The 18,808-nt window shown below is 40.1% G+C and overlaps 1 protein-coding gene across 3 annotated transcripts in view; it reads left to right on the plus strand.

Annotated features, from left to right (window-relative positions):
• The window catches only part of LOC133653504 (microphthalmia-associated transcription factor-like), an 87,650-nt gene that overhangs the window by 32,131 nt on the left and 36,711 nt on the right, over nt 1-18,808 (plus strand). For 2 of the 3 annotated variants that reach the window (XM_062052847.1, XM_062052850.1), the window contains exon 2: nt 18,371-18,605. In XM_062052847.1, coding sequence (XP_061908831.1) covers nt 18,371-18,605 — 235 coding nt within the window. The remainder of the gene's footprint in view (nt 1-18,370; nt 18,606-18,808) is intronic. The other variant, XM_062052849.1, reaches the window with a different exon arrangement.

The following is an 18,808-nucleotide window of genomic DNA, read 5'->3' on the forward strand; positions in this document are numbered from 1 at the left end:
GCAAGGACAAGTCACAGGTGGAAAAAATCCTCAGTGCTGAACTCCTTAGTATTTGCACCTGGCTCGCTGACAATAAGCTATCCATACACTTGGGTAAAACGGAATCCATCCTATTTGGGTCCCAAATCAATCTCAAGAAAGTCAGTGACTTCACTATGAAAGTGGGTGACATTGTTATCACCAGGAAAGATGAGGTCACCTACCTAGGTTCCATTCTAGAGGCGAATCTTTCCTGTGATAAGATGGTAACCAACGAACAAGATTTCTCTACAGAATCTCCTCTCTGGTCATCAAAAGCACCTTGAAGATTCTAGCGGGAACTCTCGTTCAACCCTTTTTTGATTACGCTTGCACCTCCTGGTACCCTAGCACCTCCAAAACCCTCAAATCTAGACTCCAAACATCCCAGAACAAGCTGGTCAGGTTACTTTAAGACCTCCACCCCAGATCACACCTCACTCCAACACACTTCTCCAAAGTGGGCTGGCTCAGGGTGGAGGACGGAGTAAAACAACTTGCACTGAGCCTAGTCTATAAAATCCGCTACACCTCCCCGATACCGAAGTACATGTCAAACTATTTCCTTAACGTAAATGACCGCCATAACCACAACACCTGGGGGAGTTACACAAACCACGTTAAACCCAGATTCCGATCTAACAAAGGTCTTAACTCATTCTCCTTCTATGCCACATCAATATGGAATGCACTCCCAACAACTTCAACCCTTGACTACCCCCCCATCTTATCTTTGCTCACTGCTCACCATTCAAACATCCTGAGCACACTCTCTGATAAAGCAGTTTCATTAGACTTTACATTACCACAATCCGGACTACCGTATTTTCCGCACTATGAGGCGCACCGAAAAACCAAAAATGTTCTCAAAAGTTGACAATGCGTCTTATAATCCGGTGCGCCTTATATATGGACCAATATTGAGCCACAACAAACCTAAAATTAATTTTCATAAAGTTTAGGTCTCGCAACTACGGTAAACAACCGCCAACTTCTTTTTCCCCGTAGAAGAAAAAGCGCTTCTTATTCTATGGTAAGCAGCTGCCCCCGTAGAAAAAGAAGCGTGCAGTGCATGCTGGGATATGACGTTTCATTTCCATTTGTGTGTTTCTGTAAAGACCCCAAAATGGCTCCTACTAAGAGACACGCTTACGACGCAGAGTTCAAACTCAAGGCAATCAGTCCCGCAGTAGAACACGGGAATAGAGCAACCGGGTGGATTGAAAAAAGAACTCCAGCCGCTTGATATTGGTGTCAACAGGGCAATCAAAGCTAGACTGCGAACTGCGTCGGAACAGTGAATGACAGAAGGCGAACACACGTTCAACAAGACAGGGAGACAGCGCCGGACGACATACGCCACTATCTGCCAGTGGATCGTAAATGCCTGGGCTGATATATCAGTCTCAACTGTGGTCCGAGCTGTCAGGAGGGCAGGAATTGTCACTGAACTGCTGGACAACAGCAGCGACACTGACTCCAATAATGACTTCGACGAGACGGACGGGCATTTTGGATGCCGTATTCGCCCAACTATTTAATTCGGACACTGAAGAAGAAGAATTTGAGGGATTTGGATGAGGAATAACTTCAGAAAGTGAGCTTTACAAGTTTATTTTGTGTGTTGTGTTGTGTGACATTAACGTTTGAGCAACGTTGAGTTATTGATATTGTTATTACTCTGCACTATTTTGAGTGTTACTATTTTGTGATTGCACGTTTGGTTTACCGTAACACGAGTAAATCAGCTGTTTATTCATTTTGGGAGTGAACAGAGTTGTTTGAACGCTGGTTTGTAATATATGAATAAAGTTTGACTGACCTATCTGACTGTTTTGTTGACATTCTCTTTAGCGCAGCTCCATCTAATGGATGCATAGGTGCGCCTTATAATCCGGTGCGCCTTATATGTGAACAAAGTTTTGAAATATGCCAGTCATTGAAGGTGCGCCTTATAATCCGGTGCGCTTTATAGTGCGGAAAATACGGTACTTTTGGTTGTTTTGTTTTTTTCATTTTCCCTAAACGATCAACAAAATTTAAAACTCACATCCTTTATCCCAAAGCTAGTGAGGGAAAACATGCTCGACCGATGCACCTGTTTTAAACCTGTTTGTTGTTTTTAACATACAATTTATTACCGGTACATCACACTGTGCGGCTTGTTGTGTATATACATGTATATACATGTGATTTTTCTCTGATTTAACTCTGTTTGTCAGCTGCCTCTTTGATCACGTCCGCATTTTCAATGAAATTGTTTTCTTATTTGCCTTTGCCTGTAAAAAAAAAAGAATACATAAATAAATTAGACTGAATGGTGTCATTACTGTTATGTTATAAAGCTTTGGCAGGCCGGATTTGACACGTGGGCTGCCTTTTGAGGGCCTATATGGACTAAACTTTGCAGAGCATAACTTACCAATAGGGACTCATAACAGCAAGAGAAACAGTATCTATGTGTGTTTGGAATATGTGCGTCGGTGGGCAGTGTGTGTCGGGTACACACTCTTTCCCTCAGCTTGGGTTTGCTCAGACGGGGGCTGGTCCCCTTCCAAGGACTCTGCATGGCGATTGGAGAGCACGGGCCGGGCCCAGGTGCCTCCCCTTTTGACACACTTTCTGTGTAGCACTAAGCGGCATGACTTTCACTGGGCTCCAAGGGCGGGCGGTGCACCTTCAGGAATAAACAAACAAATATGGAGGCTGTTGGCGTGCAAGTGTGCAGACCCTGCTCATTTGACTGTGTGTGAGTATGGCGGAACAGCAGCTGGAATATTGCTGGCATGTATTAAAATTATGGATTTTTGAAGTGGCGTTGGAATCATGTCATTTGAGCATGTGTTGTTTGGGTTGGAAGAGCCTTAACCCCCACAAAATCAGTATTACAGGTGATTACCGTATTTTTCAGATTATAAATCACAGTTTTTTTCATAGTTTGGCCGTGGGTGCGACATATACTCCGGAGCGACTTTTGTGTGAAATTATTAACACATTACCGTAAAATATCAAAAAATATTATTTATCTAATTCGCGTAAGAGACGACGCAAATGGCAGCAATCGTCACTCACACGCCAACTAATAAGAATTTGGCGGGGAAGGGTCATGGAAGAAGTGCATTGTGGGTCATGGGATGCTAACTGCTATATGCTACTACCGTAGCTATTAAAATGGATCACATCAACATTGGCGGTAACTTATAAAAACGGAGAAGGGCGAACTAAAATGGCACCGAAAAGGAAATCATATACTGCAGATTACAAGCTGGACGTAGTGAAATATGCAGCAGAGAACGGCAATCGAGCAGCAGAAAGAAAGGACATACCAGAGGCGACACCGGGGAGGAAGATTTCATCGGATTTAGCGATCGGGAGTGACAGATTGTTTGGTAAACGTATAGCATGTTCTATATGTTATAGTTATTTGAATGACTCTTGCCATGATGTGTTGCGTTAACATACCAGGCACGTTCTCAGTTGGTTCTTTGTGCGTCATATGGCGTACACTTATTCAGCCTGTTGTTCACTATTCTTTATTTATTTTAAATTGCCTTTCAAATGTCTATTCTTGGTGTTGGATTTTATCAAATAAATTTCCCCAAAAAATGTGACTTACACTCCAGTGCGACGTATATATGTTTTTTTCCTTCTTTATTGTGCATTTTCGGCCGGTGCGACGGTTACTCCGGAGCGACTTATAGTCCGAAAAATACGGTACATACAAATTAATATCCTTGCACTCACTTTAAAACACTGGAGGTCACTAGAAGTCTTCTTCTTTTCTGCCTTTTGGGATGATGCTGTTATATCATCAGTGTCCAATAGATAGCACTATTCATTGTTGTTCTTTGACAGTTCAAAGGATAGAGGCACCTGTGCAACCTCTGGCTGTTGCTCTCCTACTTGTCCCTTTAATTGTATTACTTCCTCATAGGATGGCTTTTTCTTTATCACTTTTCAGTTGTTTTTAATCATGAAAGCCTGCTCTTGTTGTCCTAGTCAGTGTAAAGATAGGAACCATGAGTTGAATTGGTTTTACCCTTTATAATCATTTTTAATCATATTTATTTTTTATATTGTCTCTGTATTGGTTTTCTATTCATTTATTCTTTGTTTTATTCAGTCATTGGTGTAGCATATTGTTTTTAATATTGTTTTTAATATTGTTTTTAACATGGCTGTGCAGCACTTTGGAAACATTCTTGTTGTGTAAATGTGCTATATAAATAAAGTGGATTGGATAAATGGCGGCGCATGGCTATGGCTATGCTGCGGCTCGCTAATGCTCTTGGGAGTGTAGAGCGATTTGGCAAAAAACACCCGTCATTTCTGTCAATTTCATGGCTGGCTCAAAGCGTGAACACTCTGTGATCACATACGACCGACAGACAATTCTGGATGTGGATGGATCGGGTCGTTATAGACTGAAAGATGCATGTACGGTGGACCTCCTCGCTAGCATGGGAATACTTCGCGGACTACATCGAGTGGCCTTTGTAGCAGCGGAGTCAAGTGCTAGCGGTGAGCGCCAATGGAGACGACGTAAGCGGTGCGAGCGGGAGCGGAAGCAGAAGCGGGGTTGCCGAGCGGGGCTAACAACAAAGAGAAAAGCTAACCAAAGAAGCGTGGAGTCTCCGGGTAAGAAGCCATTTAAACTAGAACTAGCCGGCGTCAGGTTGGATAATCCCTGCACACATAGCAATTCTCTTAGAATAATACACAACTCACATAATGTTTTTTCTTTTGTGACCGTGTCAGAGGCAGACATACATTGTACTGAGGTAGCTAACTATGATGCGTTCAGTTTATCGCAACATCAAGCAAACAATCTGAATATCCCCGTCGTATCAATTCCTAGATATGGTCGAAACTATTTAAAGTGCAATACGCATAATACACGCAACATTATTAATATTGCTACTTCGGATAATTTCAACAAACAATCCTCAAAACAGCCCACTACCTATAATATGGGCTTTTTAAACATAAGATCATTATCTTCCAAAACGTTATTAGTTAATGAAGTCATTAGAGACAACAAACTTGACGTCGTTGTTCTCGCCGAGACCTGGCTCAAACCAGACGATTTTTTTGCGCTAAATGAGGCATCTCCTCCTAACTATACCAATACACATGTTGCCCGATCTCTTAAAAGGGGAGGGGGTGTCGCACTAATATACAATGAACACTATAATCTTACACCTAACCTAAATAATAAATATAACTCGTTTGAGGTGCTCACTTTGAGGTCTGTCACACCGCTGCCTCTCCACCTGGCTGTTATCTACCGCCCCCCTGGGCCCTATTCGGACTTCATCAGTGAATTCTCAGAGTTTGTTGCTGATCTAGTGACTCACGCCGACAATATAATCATAATGGGGGACTTTAATATCCATATGAATACCCCATCGGACCCTCCATGCGTGGCGCTCCAGACTATAATTGATAGCTGTGGTCTTACACAAATAATAAATGAACCCACGCATCGCAACGGTAATACGATAGATCTGGTGCTTGTCAGGGGTGTCACCACCTCTAAAGTTACGATACTCCCATACACTAAAGTAATGTCCGATCATTACCTTATAAAATTTGAAGTTCTGACTCATTGTCAACAAACTAATAATAATAATAATAACTACTATAGCAGCCGCAACATTAATGCTGCCACAACGACGACTCTTACTGACCTACTGCCTTCGGTAATGGCACCATTCCCAAATTATGTGGGCTCTATTGATAACCTCACTAACAACTTTAATGACGCCCTGCGCGACACCATTGATAGTGTAGCACCGCTAAAGCTAAAAAGGGCCCCTAAAAGGCGTACCCCATGGTCTACAGAAGAAACTAAAGCCCAGAAATTATCATGTAGAAAGCTGGAACGCAAATGGCGTGCGATTAAACTTGAGGTTTTCCATCAAGCATGGTGTGATAGTTTAATAACTTATAAACGCATGCTTACCTCAGCTAAAGCTAAATATTACTCAAATCTCATCCACCTCATCAAAAATGATCCTAAATTTCTGTTTAGTACAGTAGCATCGCTAACCCAACAAGGGACTCCTCCCAGTAGCTCCACCCACACAGCAGATGACTTTATGAATTTCTTTAATAAGAAAATTGAAGTCATTAGAAAACAGATTAAAGACAATGCATCTCAGCTACAACTGGGTTCTATTAACACAAATACGACTGTATATACGACGGATACCGCCCTCCAAAATAGTTTCTCTCTCTTTGATGAAATAACATTGGAGGAATTGTCAAAATGTGTAAATGGGACAAAACAAACAACATGTTTACTTGACCCAATTCCTGGGAAACTTATCAAGGAGCTTTTTGTATTATTAGGTCCATCAGTGTTAAATATTATAAACTTATCACTTTCCTCTGGCACTGTTCCCCTAGCATTCAAAAAAGCGGTTATTCATCCTCTACTCAAAAGACCTAACCTCGATCCTGATCTCCTGGTAAACTACCGGCCGGTGTCCCACCTTCCGTTTATCTCGAAAATCCTCGAAAAAATTGTAGCACAGCAGCTAAATGAACACTTAGCGTCTAACAATCTCTGTGAACCTTTTCAGTCCGGTTTCAGGGCAAATCACTCTACGGAGACAGCCCTCACAAAAATGACTAATGATCTATTGCTAACGATGGATTCTGATGCGTCATCTATGTTGCTGCTTCTTGATCTTAGCGCCGCTTTCGATACTGTTGATCATAATATTTTATTAGAGCGTATCAAAACGCGTATTGGGATGACAGACTTAGCCTTGTCTTGGTTTAACTCTTATCTCACTGACAGGATGCAGTGTGTCTCCCATAACAATGTGACCTCGGACTATGTTAAGGTAACGTGCAGAGTTCCCCAGGGTTCGGTTCTTGGCCCTGCACTCTTTAGTATTTACATGCTGCCGCTAGGTGACATCATACGCAAATACGGTGTTAGCTTTCACTGTTATGCTGATGACACCCAACTCTACATGCCCCTAAAGCTGACCAACACGCCGGATTGTAGTCAGCTGGAGGCGTGTCTTAATGAAATTAAACAATGGATGTCCGCTAACTTTTTGCAACTCAACGCTAAGAAAACGGAAATGCTGATTATCGGTCCTGCTCAGCACCGACATCTATTTAATAATACCACCTTAACATTTGACAACCAAACAATTAAACAAGGCGACTCTGTAAAGAATCTGGGTATTATATTCGACCCAACTCTCTCGTTTGAGTCACACATTAAGAGTGTTACTAAAACGGCCTTCTTTCATCTCCGTAATATCGCTAAAATTCGTTCCATTTTGTCCACAAGCGATGCTGAGATCATTATCCATGCATTCGTTACATCTCGTCTCGATTACTGTAACGTTTTGTTTTCGGGCCTCCCTATGTCTAGCATTAAAAGATTACAGATGGTACAAAATGCGGCTGCTAGACTTTTGACAAAAACAAGAAAGTTTGATCATATTACGCCTATACTGGCTCACTTGCACTGGCTTCCTGTGCACCTAAGATGCGACTTTAAGGTTTTACTACTTACGTATAAAATACTACACGGTCAAGCTCCTGCCTATCTTGACGATTGTATTGTACCATATGTCCCGGCAAGAAATCTGCGTTCAAAGAACTCCGGCTTATTAGTGATTCCCAGAGCCCAAAAAAAGTCTGCGGGCTATAGAGCGTTTTCTATTCGGGCTCCAATACTATGGAATGCCCTCCCGGTAAAAGTTAGAGATGCTACGTCAGTAGAAGCATTTAAGTCTCATCTTAAAACTCATTTGTATACTCTAGCCTTTAAATAGACTCCCTTTTTAGACCAGTTGATCTGCCGTTTCTTTTCTTTTCTTTTCTACTCTGCTCCCAACCCGGGGTGGACCGCTAGCCTGTCCATCAGATGGGGACATCTCTACGCTGCTGACCCGTCTCCACTCGGGATGGTTCCTGCTGGCCCCACCATGGACTGGACTTTCGCTGATGTGTTGGACTTTCACAATATTATGTCAGACCCACTCGACATCCATTGCTTTCGGTCTCCCCTAGAGGGGGGGTTACCCACATATGCGGTCCTCTCCAAGGTTTCTCATAGTCATTCACTTTGACGTCGCACTGGGGTGAGTTTTCCTTGCCCGTATGTGGGCTCTGTACCGAGGATGTCGTTGTGGCTTGTACAGCCCTTTGAGACACTTGTGATTTAGGGCTATATAAATAAACATTGATTGATTGATTGATTGATTGGTTCCCTAAGACTGCTCTGATTGTCCTTTTGGTTTCATGGCTTACAGTCATGAAAACATGAGCGGATGTACGCACAAACACACAATAAACACAAGTAACAACCTACAACAAATCCAAGGGAGCTTTTTGCTTGTCTGGCAGTAACTTGGCTTGGTTCAGATGCTCCCAGTGGTCATACGCACACACACACACACACACACGGGAGTCTTCAAACGGTCTTGACCATAAAAGATGGGTACCAAACTCTGTACTTTTATAGGTACCGACGGAATTCCATCGGTACTACCGAGTACTGATTCACGTAAAATCAAATGGTGCCATATTTCGATACATTTTTTGCAAATGACGTCACTTTGTAGGGAAACAAGCATTCAAGCAGCACTAAGAGTGCACTTAGCCGGATTGCCTCTATGTAATGTTACAATTTTCCATGCCAACAAAGCAAGCCTGCCTGACAGAAAGTGCTTATATACGGTATGTTTCTACTTAGCTTGATGTTAATTTACATTAGATATGCCATATACAGTACATGCTACTGATTAGCGTAGATTATTTTACATGGTGATAATCAAAACTACAACTAAGCTGCACGCTACAATCAAACAGCTGGTATGAAATAAGTACAATACTTAAAGTATAAACACTTTGTAGGGCTCAACAAAAGACCAGCCTCCGACAAACCGTAGACTATACACTACTACTGTTATCTATCTTATGCAAAGTTTACGATATACCAGTTGCAAATAAGAAGTAAGAAAACTAGATACAACAACTGGACAGCACAGTTATTATAATCATCTTTTTTTTTTATTAACACTCAAAAATACTGAAAATTGGTACAGTAACATTGAGTACTGGTATCGATTACCAGGCATTGGGAATTGGTACCGGATCAGTTCAACTTGTATCAGTCTACTTGACCATAATAATCATTTGGATTTTATAATGAAAATAAATAATGATACTGGGTGCAGCTGGAATAGGCTCCAGCACCCCCGGGACCCCGAGAGGGACAAGCGGTAGAAAATGGATGGATGGACTGCTATTGGAATAGTCTACCAACAGGTAGCTCACCTTCTGACAAAACGGTCAAAGTTTATTTGCTTCAACTCTCAGTATTGTAATTATTCAATTCAGACTTTATGCCTCTACTTAACAAATTACCACAAAACAGCATCGATACAATGATGATTATGCTTGAGTGGATATCAAGTATAATTGAAATAATACCACTAATATAAATAAAACTATCCTCTGTTTTTGTTTAAGTAGTTCTAAAAGTGGGCAGCACGGTAGAACAAGGGTTAGTGTGTCTGCCTCACAATACGAAGGTCCTGAGTTTGATACTGCGCTCGGGATCTTTCTGTGTGGAGTTTGCATGTTCTCCCTGTGACTGTGTGGGTTCCCTCCGGGTACTCCGGCTTCCTCCCACCTCCAAAGACATGCACCTGGGGATAGGTTGATTGGCACCACTAAATTGGCACTAGTGTGTGAGTGTGAATGTTGTCAGTCTATCTGTGTTGGCCCTGCGATGAGGTGGCGCCTACTGCCTGAATGCAGCTGAGATAGGCTCCAGCAACCCCAAAAGGGACAAGCGGTAGAAAATGGATGGATGGATGTTGGAAACCCCTAGTCTACCAGGAAACCACCTCACCTTGTGATTGAAATGCGAATCACAACCTGGTTGGTTGCCCTTTACACAGCAAATGTCAACCCAGGGTATGAATAAATTTGGTCTCAACTTTATACATCAAAAATGTTTTAAGGTGCCCCTATCTGGCAACATGTATGCTCTCTTTTTGTGATTAAAAAAAACAAAAAAACTTACCAAGGCATCTGTTTATATCGCTATCAATGTGCAATGAAAAGTGAGCTGAGCTGTGCATACTTGATCTAAAATTTGTGTGTTCATGGCCACTTGATGGCAGCAGAGTGGCTGAGATCACGACTTTCAGACCCAGAACTTCCTGCAATGTGAGCCTAACTTGCAACAGTTGCTGATTCATGCCTGCAAGATGATGACGTACGTTTTTAAAGCACGTTTCTGTGCACCCAGTTAACCTATAGCCCATGCTGGGTTTATTTTATTTGCTTGTTGATTGCTTGTCATGCACTTTAGATTCTTTTAAAAATATAGATATGTCCCTGCAGGGTCAGTTGCACACACTTTTCTTCCCTGCCTTCTAAACCTAGCAGTAAGCTGGTTTTTGTGCATTTTATTTTATTTTACTTTAATCTAACACTAACCCTGACCTAATACCGGGTTTAGTGATTTGGCTAGTTTGATGTAAAAAAAAAAAAAAAAAAAAGGAAGAAAAATTACTGTCTAAACTCTTGTTTAGGTCCTATCCCTTTATATTATGCCACAGCAGCGTCTGGTTAATTAAAGTATTTTGCTTGTAGGCTCATAATGTGAATGATCATGTGATCATTCCTCAAGAGATTTTCTACTCATCAACCAATTCCCTTTGAGAAGAAGCCTTGTTCTCCTACACAACCAATCGAGTAAGGTAGAGACAGAATGCTTTTGCGTGCCTGCACTCTGTCTTGTTGCTGAATGTGTTTTAACCCTTGAACACTATATATATCCAAGACTACGATTTAATTCAAAACTGCAAGACCAAAGGTTTACCACTTGCAGGAAAAATATTAGTCTGGGCGGTGTCAATATGATTACGTAGTATAATTTGCATAATTGGCTAAAAGCATGAGCACTTTCTAAAAAGAAAAGGCTAAATCTGTGTTATTAGTTATTAATATTAAAATATATTTTTCATGTAAAATTTTAAGAGTGGAACAGTTCACACAATCCACGGTTCGGTGAAAAAAAATCGTAAATTATTTTATATAATAAATAAATAATGTTTTACTTGTGGCTGCCCTAAATTACTTACGTACTGACTTACTAAAATATTAGGCATGTGAAATTCCCGCAAATATATAATTTCCGCTTTTAAAAACAATAAAAAATAACAATACAAATAAACCCATACAAAATCTGTTGAATACTCGCCTTAGCCGCAGGTACCTATTCCTCTTGCCTGAACGCCATATTGAGTTGCAGGACGGAGAGACGATCAGGAGCACTGAAACAAGCTCGCTCGTCAGCTAACCATCTCGCTAGCTTACTTGTTGTCGCCTCCGTTCGCTCTCCGAGGCACAACGTTGCCGGCTGTCTACTTTGCTGCTAATCATATTTGGATGAATACAATCCGAACACTGTTAGTTCCGAACCAGCTGTAGTTCTAGAGTATTCATTAGTAGTCAGCGAGAATGTATAATTTTGACGTGAAGAATTGTAAACAGAGGTCGCAACACCGGAAGTACCTGTATATTACCCGAGGGGCCGCAGTTACAAGATAGAGTTGCCAAATGGGTAACGTTTTCTGAGTTCTTTGCATGCATGTTGTATAATTTTTGTATTTTACATTACATTTTCAATGATAATAATGTTAGTAAATTATCTGCCGTAGTTTTCGGATCATTGGACGCACCGGATTATAAAGCGCACAAGAGAGATAATATTATGATTATTTTTTTCTACATTTAAAACACTTACTTGTGGTTTACTCAACATGTAATGGTGGTTATTTGGTCAAAATGTTGCATAGATTATGTTTTACAGACCATCTTCAAGTCGCTTTCTGACCGTCTCTTGAGGATGCACAGTTTTGTACGCGTCTCGACTTCGTCTTCTCCCCGTCATCTTTTTTGTACCGGCAGTTGTTAGCGCTTCCATAGCGAGTCTACTGATAAGTTAGAACTGTACGCTATTTTGTATTAGAAATGGCAACAGTGGAGGATGCATGCCCCACAACAAAAGGGTAGAGAAAAAGAAGGAGCTTATTGACTACGGCGTGGGCTACAATGGCGGACCCGCGCAAGTTTTATGACTTTTACGACAAATACCCAACAGCAGGAACCAAAAGGTAAGAAAAGTTGGTTTTGCATAATAGATCGAAACCAAACCCCACATAATATTTAATAGGTGCTATTTTGGGTTCCTTTTACACATCATAATATCACTCTTATCTTGAAGCACAGTACTTGACTAAGGTAGCCGTAATGGGCCGACAATCCATCAAGCGCTGCGACTTTGTAGTTTACCAAAGTCGTACTAAAACATTTTGACAGATTTTTGAGCGCTGTGTGTAATGTTTTATATTCCCAATGAAACATCAAAGTTTTGGGTTTGCTTGCTAGCGTCATACTGTATGTCAAACTTTCGTCATCCTGCAGTCCAGACGTATCTATTATGTGTGCCCGCCATCTACTGGTCACACTTATCATTACACCATGCACCAAATCAATTTGGTTCAAGATCGATAACAACATACCAGAATTAATCCGCACATTAGGCGCACCAGGTTATTAGGTGCATTGTCGATTTTTGAGAAAATAAAAATATTTTAAGTAGAATACGGTATGTAATATTTTCTTTTTTGATCAAAACCATTAGATACCATTAATGTTGTTTGTCTATCTGTGTTGGCCCTGCGATGAGGTAGCGACTTGTCCAGGGTGTACCCCACCTTCCGCACAAATGCAGCTGGGATAGGCTCCAGCCACCCCCGCGACCCTGAGAGGGACAAGCAGTAGAAAATGGATGGATGGATCTACTTTTAGTGTGTAATTTTGCACACAAATGGTTGAGTCCACTGATCAGGAAATTATTTAAAAATGTTCAACAAAAAATATGAATTCTTTAGGCAGTAGGAACTAAACAAAGGGGAAAATAAAACATTAAATCCAGTGACTTGGATTTGAAATTCTGTGGAAAAAAAACACAATCACTCTTGCAGACAAAGGACTTAATATGAGCTTTAAAGCGGCTTCTAGGTTTTAGGTGAATTACAAAGAAACTATGCTAAATATAAAAATAAAGGTTAATTGAAGTTCTTTGTTCAGCAGTGGTTCTTCCTCTTCCAGTTGATGAATCAATACTGTTTATCTAGTTTTACTGACCTTGTTAAGTTATTCATTTGGGCTCTGTGGTGTTCGTCCGTCTATCTATCTAGCGATCTATCTCATCTATCTATCTCATCTAGCTATGTAAACACATTTCAATTGTATATTACAGACCAGGTATTTTGATCCAGTTAGACTTGATGGACTTTAATAGGGTAATTGTGTAAAGTAGACAAACAGCATTCTAGGCAATATTGTTCATGCTACAGTGACTTGATAGCAGGAACTTTCAAATTCATGTTTTTTTGTTTAGTTAGTACAAAAAAAACCTACTGAAATGCATCAAGCGATATTGATATTCAATTGTATTTTCAATTCTACAATTCAGTATCCCAAGTGCATGCCATGACAACTACCGGTACAACAAAAATACAATTATACATCTAAATGAACTAAAACAGTTTACTGACAATCCCATGCAGGCAAGATTAAGCCCAGACATATATCAACTAAAAAATAAATTTACTTCATAATTGCATTTTTGTATAATTACCCCAACATTTTTTTTTAGCATTTTCTTTTAAAAATACATGTGTGTTTTGCTCTTGTCCAGGGTTCAGTGTGTGTGTGTCTTCAGACAATGAGATTATATTCATCGGTTGAGATAAGGAGGGGGAATTATGGTATGTTAAGGGCTCAACACCCAATGAATACACGGCAGACCGAAGCTGTGTTTGACTCTGCCGGCTAATTAGTCCGATTACTGCACAGCTGGATTGGCCAGACTTTTTGCTGAGTTTTATCAAAAGGATCACTCACTCCATGGAGGCCTCATCCCGACAACTTCTGCTTCAGCAGAGTCTCTCTATTTTAGGAGCGCAGGACTCTGTCTGGAGAGAAGACGTCTAGGTTTAAAGAGAGTGGAAAAACCTGAAACAGCCTGTTGTTCCTCTTTCTCTTATGCAAAACATTTTTGTGGGCATGATGAATTTAGCAAACTTTTTTTTTTCTTTTTTGCTTTGTGTCCAATTCTTACCTTTACACTTATTTTTATAGTCCACACAACTGATCACACTTGTGTGTATGTTAGATAGAAAAATGTGAAAAAGAGCACAAACAAACAATAGGAGATGATTTCTTCCTATTTTAGTGGCTGGTGTAATTCTGTAACCTGTAACACTTAAAATAGCAGCATGCAAGTAAAAGGCAGGTAATGTATGCAAAAAATAACCAAACTTTATTAAATTGTTTAGCTCATAATACAAGTAAAACAAATTTGAACCCAATGTTTGTAGGGAGAAGTAATGCCCATTCAAGTATTTTGTACTTTCTTTCCTGGCATATGCCGCACGTTTACACAAAGCTGCATGGGAATCCTTTCAGTAATTTTAGCATAATCCTGAACACAAACAAACGGATAAAGACTTGAACATAAACTTACTAATTGTTACTACCTCCTCCTTGTACTTGGTCTGGGTAAAAAGAAAGTTGTTGGTTTTTATCTTTACCTTTAGTCAGTAATAATTTATAAATATGTGACAAAACTAAATTGGCCCTAGTGTGTGAATGTTGTCCGTCTATCTGTGTTGGCCCTGCGATGAGGTGGCGACTTGTCCAGGCTGTACCCCGCCTTCCGCCCGATTGTAGCTGAGATAGGCTCCAGCGCCCCCCGCGACCCCGAAGGGAATAAGCGGTAGAAAATGGATGGATGGATGGATGATAATAAAAAAAACGGACAGCATAATAGTACAGTATACATACAATGTAACAACATGTACCTGTACTTGCTTCAATGGTCAACTTTCTTAGTACATTTTTTATCGTAAATTGTTACCGAAATTACAAGAGGCAAGCAGTGTGGAATATGGAGCCGTGACTTGGAAACATCTTCTCCGACAGCTAGTTGGGACAACCCGGCAGCCTGCAGAACTGTGTAGCACCACTAGGCTCTTCAGACCGAGTTAGACTCAGCTAAGATTGAAGCGGTCATAGCGCTAGACTCCGTTTCCATCTGTTCTGTATATCATCTTTAATTAACATTAGTACCTCTATATTTTATAATTTAACATGTGTTTATTAAGTAAGTGAAGCATATTTAGAATTTAAACCTAATTTATGCGTCTATGTATTTAGCTTGTTAGCTTTCTTTGTAGCGAGTAAACAATGGCCATTGTAGAGAGACAGGCAGTGTTTGATCTAGTGTTGCCCCGATACCAATATTTTGGTTCCGGTACCAAAATTATTTCGATACTTTTCTGTACTTTTCGGTACTTTTCTAAATAAAGGGGACCACAAAAAATTGCATTATTGGCTTTATTTTAACAAAAAAATGTACAGTACATTAAACATATATTTCTTATTGCAAGTTTGTCCTTAAATAAAATAGTGAACGTACTAGACAACTTGTCTTTTATTAGTAAGTAAACAAACAAAGGCTCCTAATTAGTCTGCTGACGTATGCAGTCACATATTGTTCCATTCTATTATTTTGTCAAAATTCTTAAGGATGTGGTAGAAAGTGAATTAGTAATCTACTTGTTCATTTACTGTTAATATCTTCTTACTTTTGCTTTTAACATGTTCTATCTACACTACTGTTCAAATGTAACAATCACTTATTCTTCTGTTGTTTGATACTTTACATTAGTTTTGGATGATACCACAAATTTAGGTATGAATCCGATACCAAGTCGTTACAGGGTCATACATTGGTCATATTCAAAGTCCTCATGTGTCCAGGGACATATTTCCTGAGTTTTTAAACATAATATAAATTTTAAAAAAACTAAAGAAGATGTTGTGATGCCAAAAAATATTGAAATAATCATAGTAGTATCGACTAGATAGGCTACTGTGCTTGATATCATTACAGTGAATATTAGATGTAGATCCACCAATGGCGTTTGTTTACATGTTGACGCCGATGAGCTACGGTGTGTAGTGAAGCATGTTTAGCCATTCCTTGTCCTGCAGGGATTATACTTGTAAGAAACTTACTTTATTTGTCGCCATGGAGACCAGGATTAGTGATTTAGAAGTAGCTAAAACACTGCCGATAACGGATGGACTTTAGCCGCTAGCTAGCTAGCCATGTCTTAAAGCATCTCTTTCTGAGGGTGTTTCAGTGTTATAACTTCACCTTTATCTTTAGTTTTTAAGCCAAAATGCGTCCGTTCTCTCTTTTCTGTCTACACACTGTCTGTTTGTAAGTACTCCGTGATTGTGCGCTGCCGAACATGCTCGTCTGCTCGTTAACCATCAACCGGTACTTTTCAGAGGCGGTATAGTTACGAATAGGATTCATTAGTATCTCGGTACTATACTAATACCGGTGTACCGTACAACCCTGATTTGATCTGAATCTAATTTAGTGATTACTACAGTAACTTTTATTGCAAATGATCCAAAATAAGAGGAGAATGTTAACGTCAACGTAGCATGAGGAGGGTTTGGAGTGGGGGAGCGAGCCGGAGAAGAGCGCTGGAGTAGTGTACCCTGGGGCCTCAATGCAGCATTATCACACTCACAGTCACTGTCAAATTTAAAAATGTTCATGAGCGTCTCGATTGCTCGCACATGGTCGGAAGTTACGCATCCCCGTAAATAGCGGCGATGTAACGTACGGTAAACCATTTTTCTTAATAGATTTTGAAAAAAATATGGATGTTGTTAGAGATGTATATTTTGTTGATGTATATGTAACTCATAGAACAAAAACAACTTCAGTGGTTCCTAAATATTGGAATTAAACTTTACAGAAGGTATTGTTTCTATTTAGATAGCGAAGGTGTCAAGTTTGGGGTTTTCCACCGTTTTAAGCATCTGACTGTTAAAAAAATATCAAAAATAATTATTTTGGTGTTGATTTATGAAAATGACAACAAGTGTTGAACTAAATAAAAAATGTTTATGAATTTAAATTAATTAAAATTTGGCGGCAAATGTGGATAAAGCGACCACTCAGCTCCCTGAGCTTGGAAATGTGCTCCAGAGTACAGGGTGAGAAAGAAACAGTACCTTCCGTAAGTCTTGCATGTAAGGAAAAATTGACCATAAAAATATTGGAAGTCTTTACTGTCCTTGCACACTGCACAGTGCAGTGGTTCTCAACCTTTTTTCAGTGATGTACCCCCTGTGAACATTTTCTTAATTCAAGTACCCCCTAATCAGAGCAAAGCATTTTTGGTTGAAAAAAAGAGATAAAGAAGTAAAATACAGCACTATGTCATCAGTTTCTGATTTATTAAATTGTATAACAGTGCAAAATATTGCTCATTTGTAGTGGTCTTTCTTGAACTATTTGGAAAAAAAGATATAAAAATAACTAAAAACTTGTTGAAAAATAAACAAGTGATTCAATTATAAATAAAGATTTCTACACATAGAAGTAATCATCAACTTAAAGTGCCCTCTTTGGGGATTGTAATAGGGATCCATCTGGATTCATGAACTTAATTCTAAACATTTCTTCACAAAAAAATAAATCTTTAACATCAATATTTATGGAACATGTCCAAAAAAAATCTAGCTGTCAACATTGAATATTGCATTGTTGCATTTCTTTTCACAGTTCTTTTTGACAGACATTTTAGTGAGGGTCAAACCATCATGGCATGGGGGAAACTCTGGGTTTATGGTAATGAATGGAATAGCCTACTTGATTTGATGTTCAGTTTATGAACTTATATTCATATTTTGTTGAAGTATTATTCAATAAATATATTTATAAAGGATTTTTGAATTGTTGCTATTTTTAGAATATTTTAAAAAAATCTCACGTACCCCTTGGCATACCTTCTAGTACCCCCAGGGGTACGCGTACCCCCATTTGAGAACCACTGGCATAGTGTATATTACTATTACATGGTAAAGGAAATTGTATATAGTGTATGGTGCTTTTTATCTGTTTTGTGATTCACTTTGATAAATCGCTGCGTTTGCCTCCCAAAATCAGTATTGATCAGCTTTGATTTACCCTAAACATTAATTTTCTCCTCATTCCCTCCTTCATTTCTGCTCTCCATCACTGCTAATCTCTCTCCTCTTTTGCTTGACCTCTCTCTCTCTCCGTCTGACCTCTCTCTGCCCTCTCTATGTTCACTTTTAAGTTGATGCTCTTCTCCTCACATTTTTCGACTCCCTCCGCCCTTTTTTGCGCCGTCTGTCCTGCCTAATTCATCGAGCACCGTTTTCTCTCTCTACGCAGCAGTCCGTCGGAGCAGCGTGGCTCCTCCAAGCCTCCGCTCAGCTCCTCGGCCACGACCTCGCGCATCTTGCTGCGACAACAGCTGATGCGGGAGCAGCTCCAGGAGCAGGAGCGGCGGGAGCAGCGGAGGCAGCAGGCCTCTCAGTACCCACAAACCACAGCTGCACAGACCCCCGCCATCAATGTCACCGTCCCCGCCCCGCCCGCTGCACAGGTACCCATGGAGGTGCTGAAGGTAAGACACACTCTAGTTCTGGTGCTTAATGGCGTGGAAGAAAAAGGAGAATATGACACATAATGTGGTTATTCACTGATAATATTTCCATCTCTGGAATCAACATGTGTCATTGCTGCAGTCTGCAATGTATTTATAGATTGTATTGACTGTGTAGACAGTCAGGCAATCACAGATTTACTATGAGTGTGCGTAAAAAAAAA

Source organism: Entelurus aequoreus, linkage group LG07 (genome assembly GCF_033978785.1).
Source record: "Entelurus aequoreus isolate RoL-2023_Sb linkage group LG07, RoL_Eaeq_v1.1, whole genome shotgun sequence".
Taxonomy (NCBI): Eukaryota; Metazoa; Chordata; class Actinopteri; order Syngnathiformes; family Syngnathidae; genus Entelurus; species Entelurus aequoreus.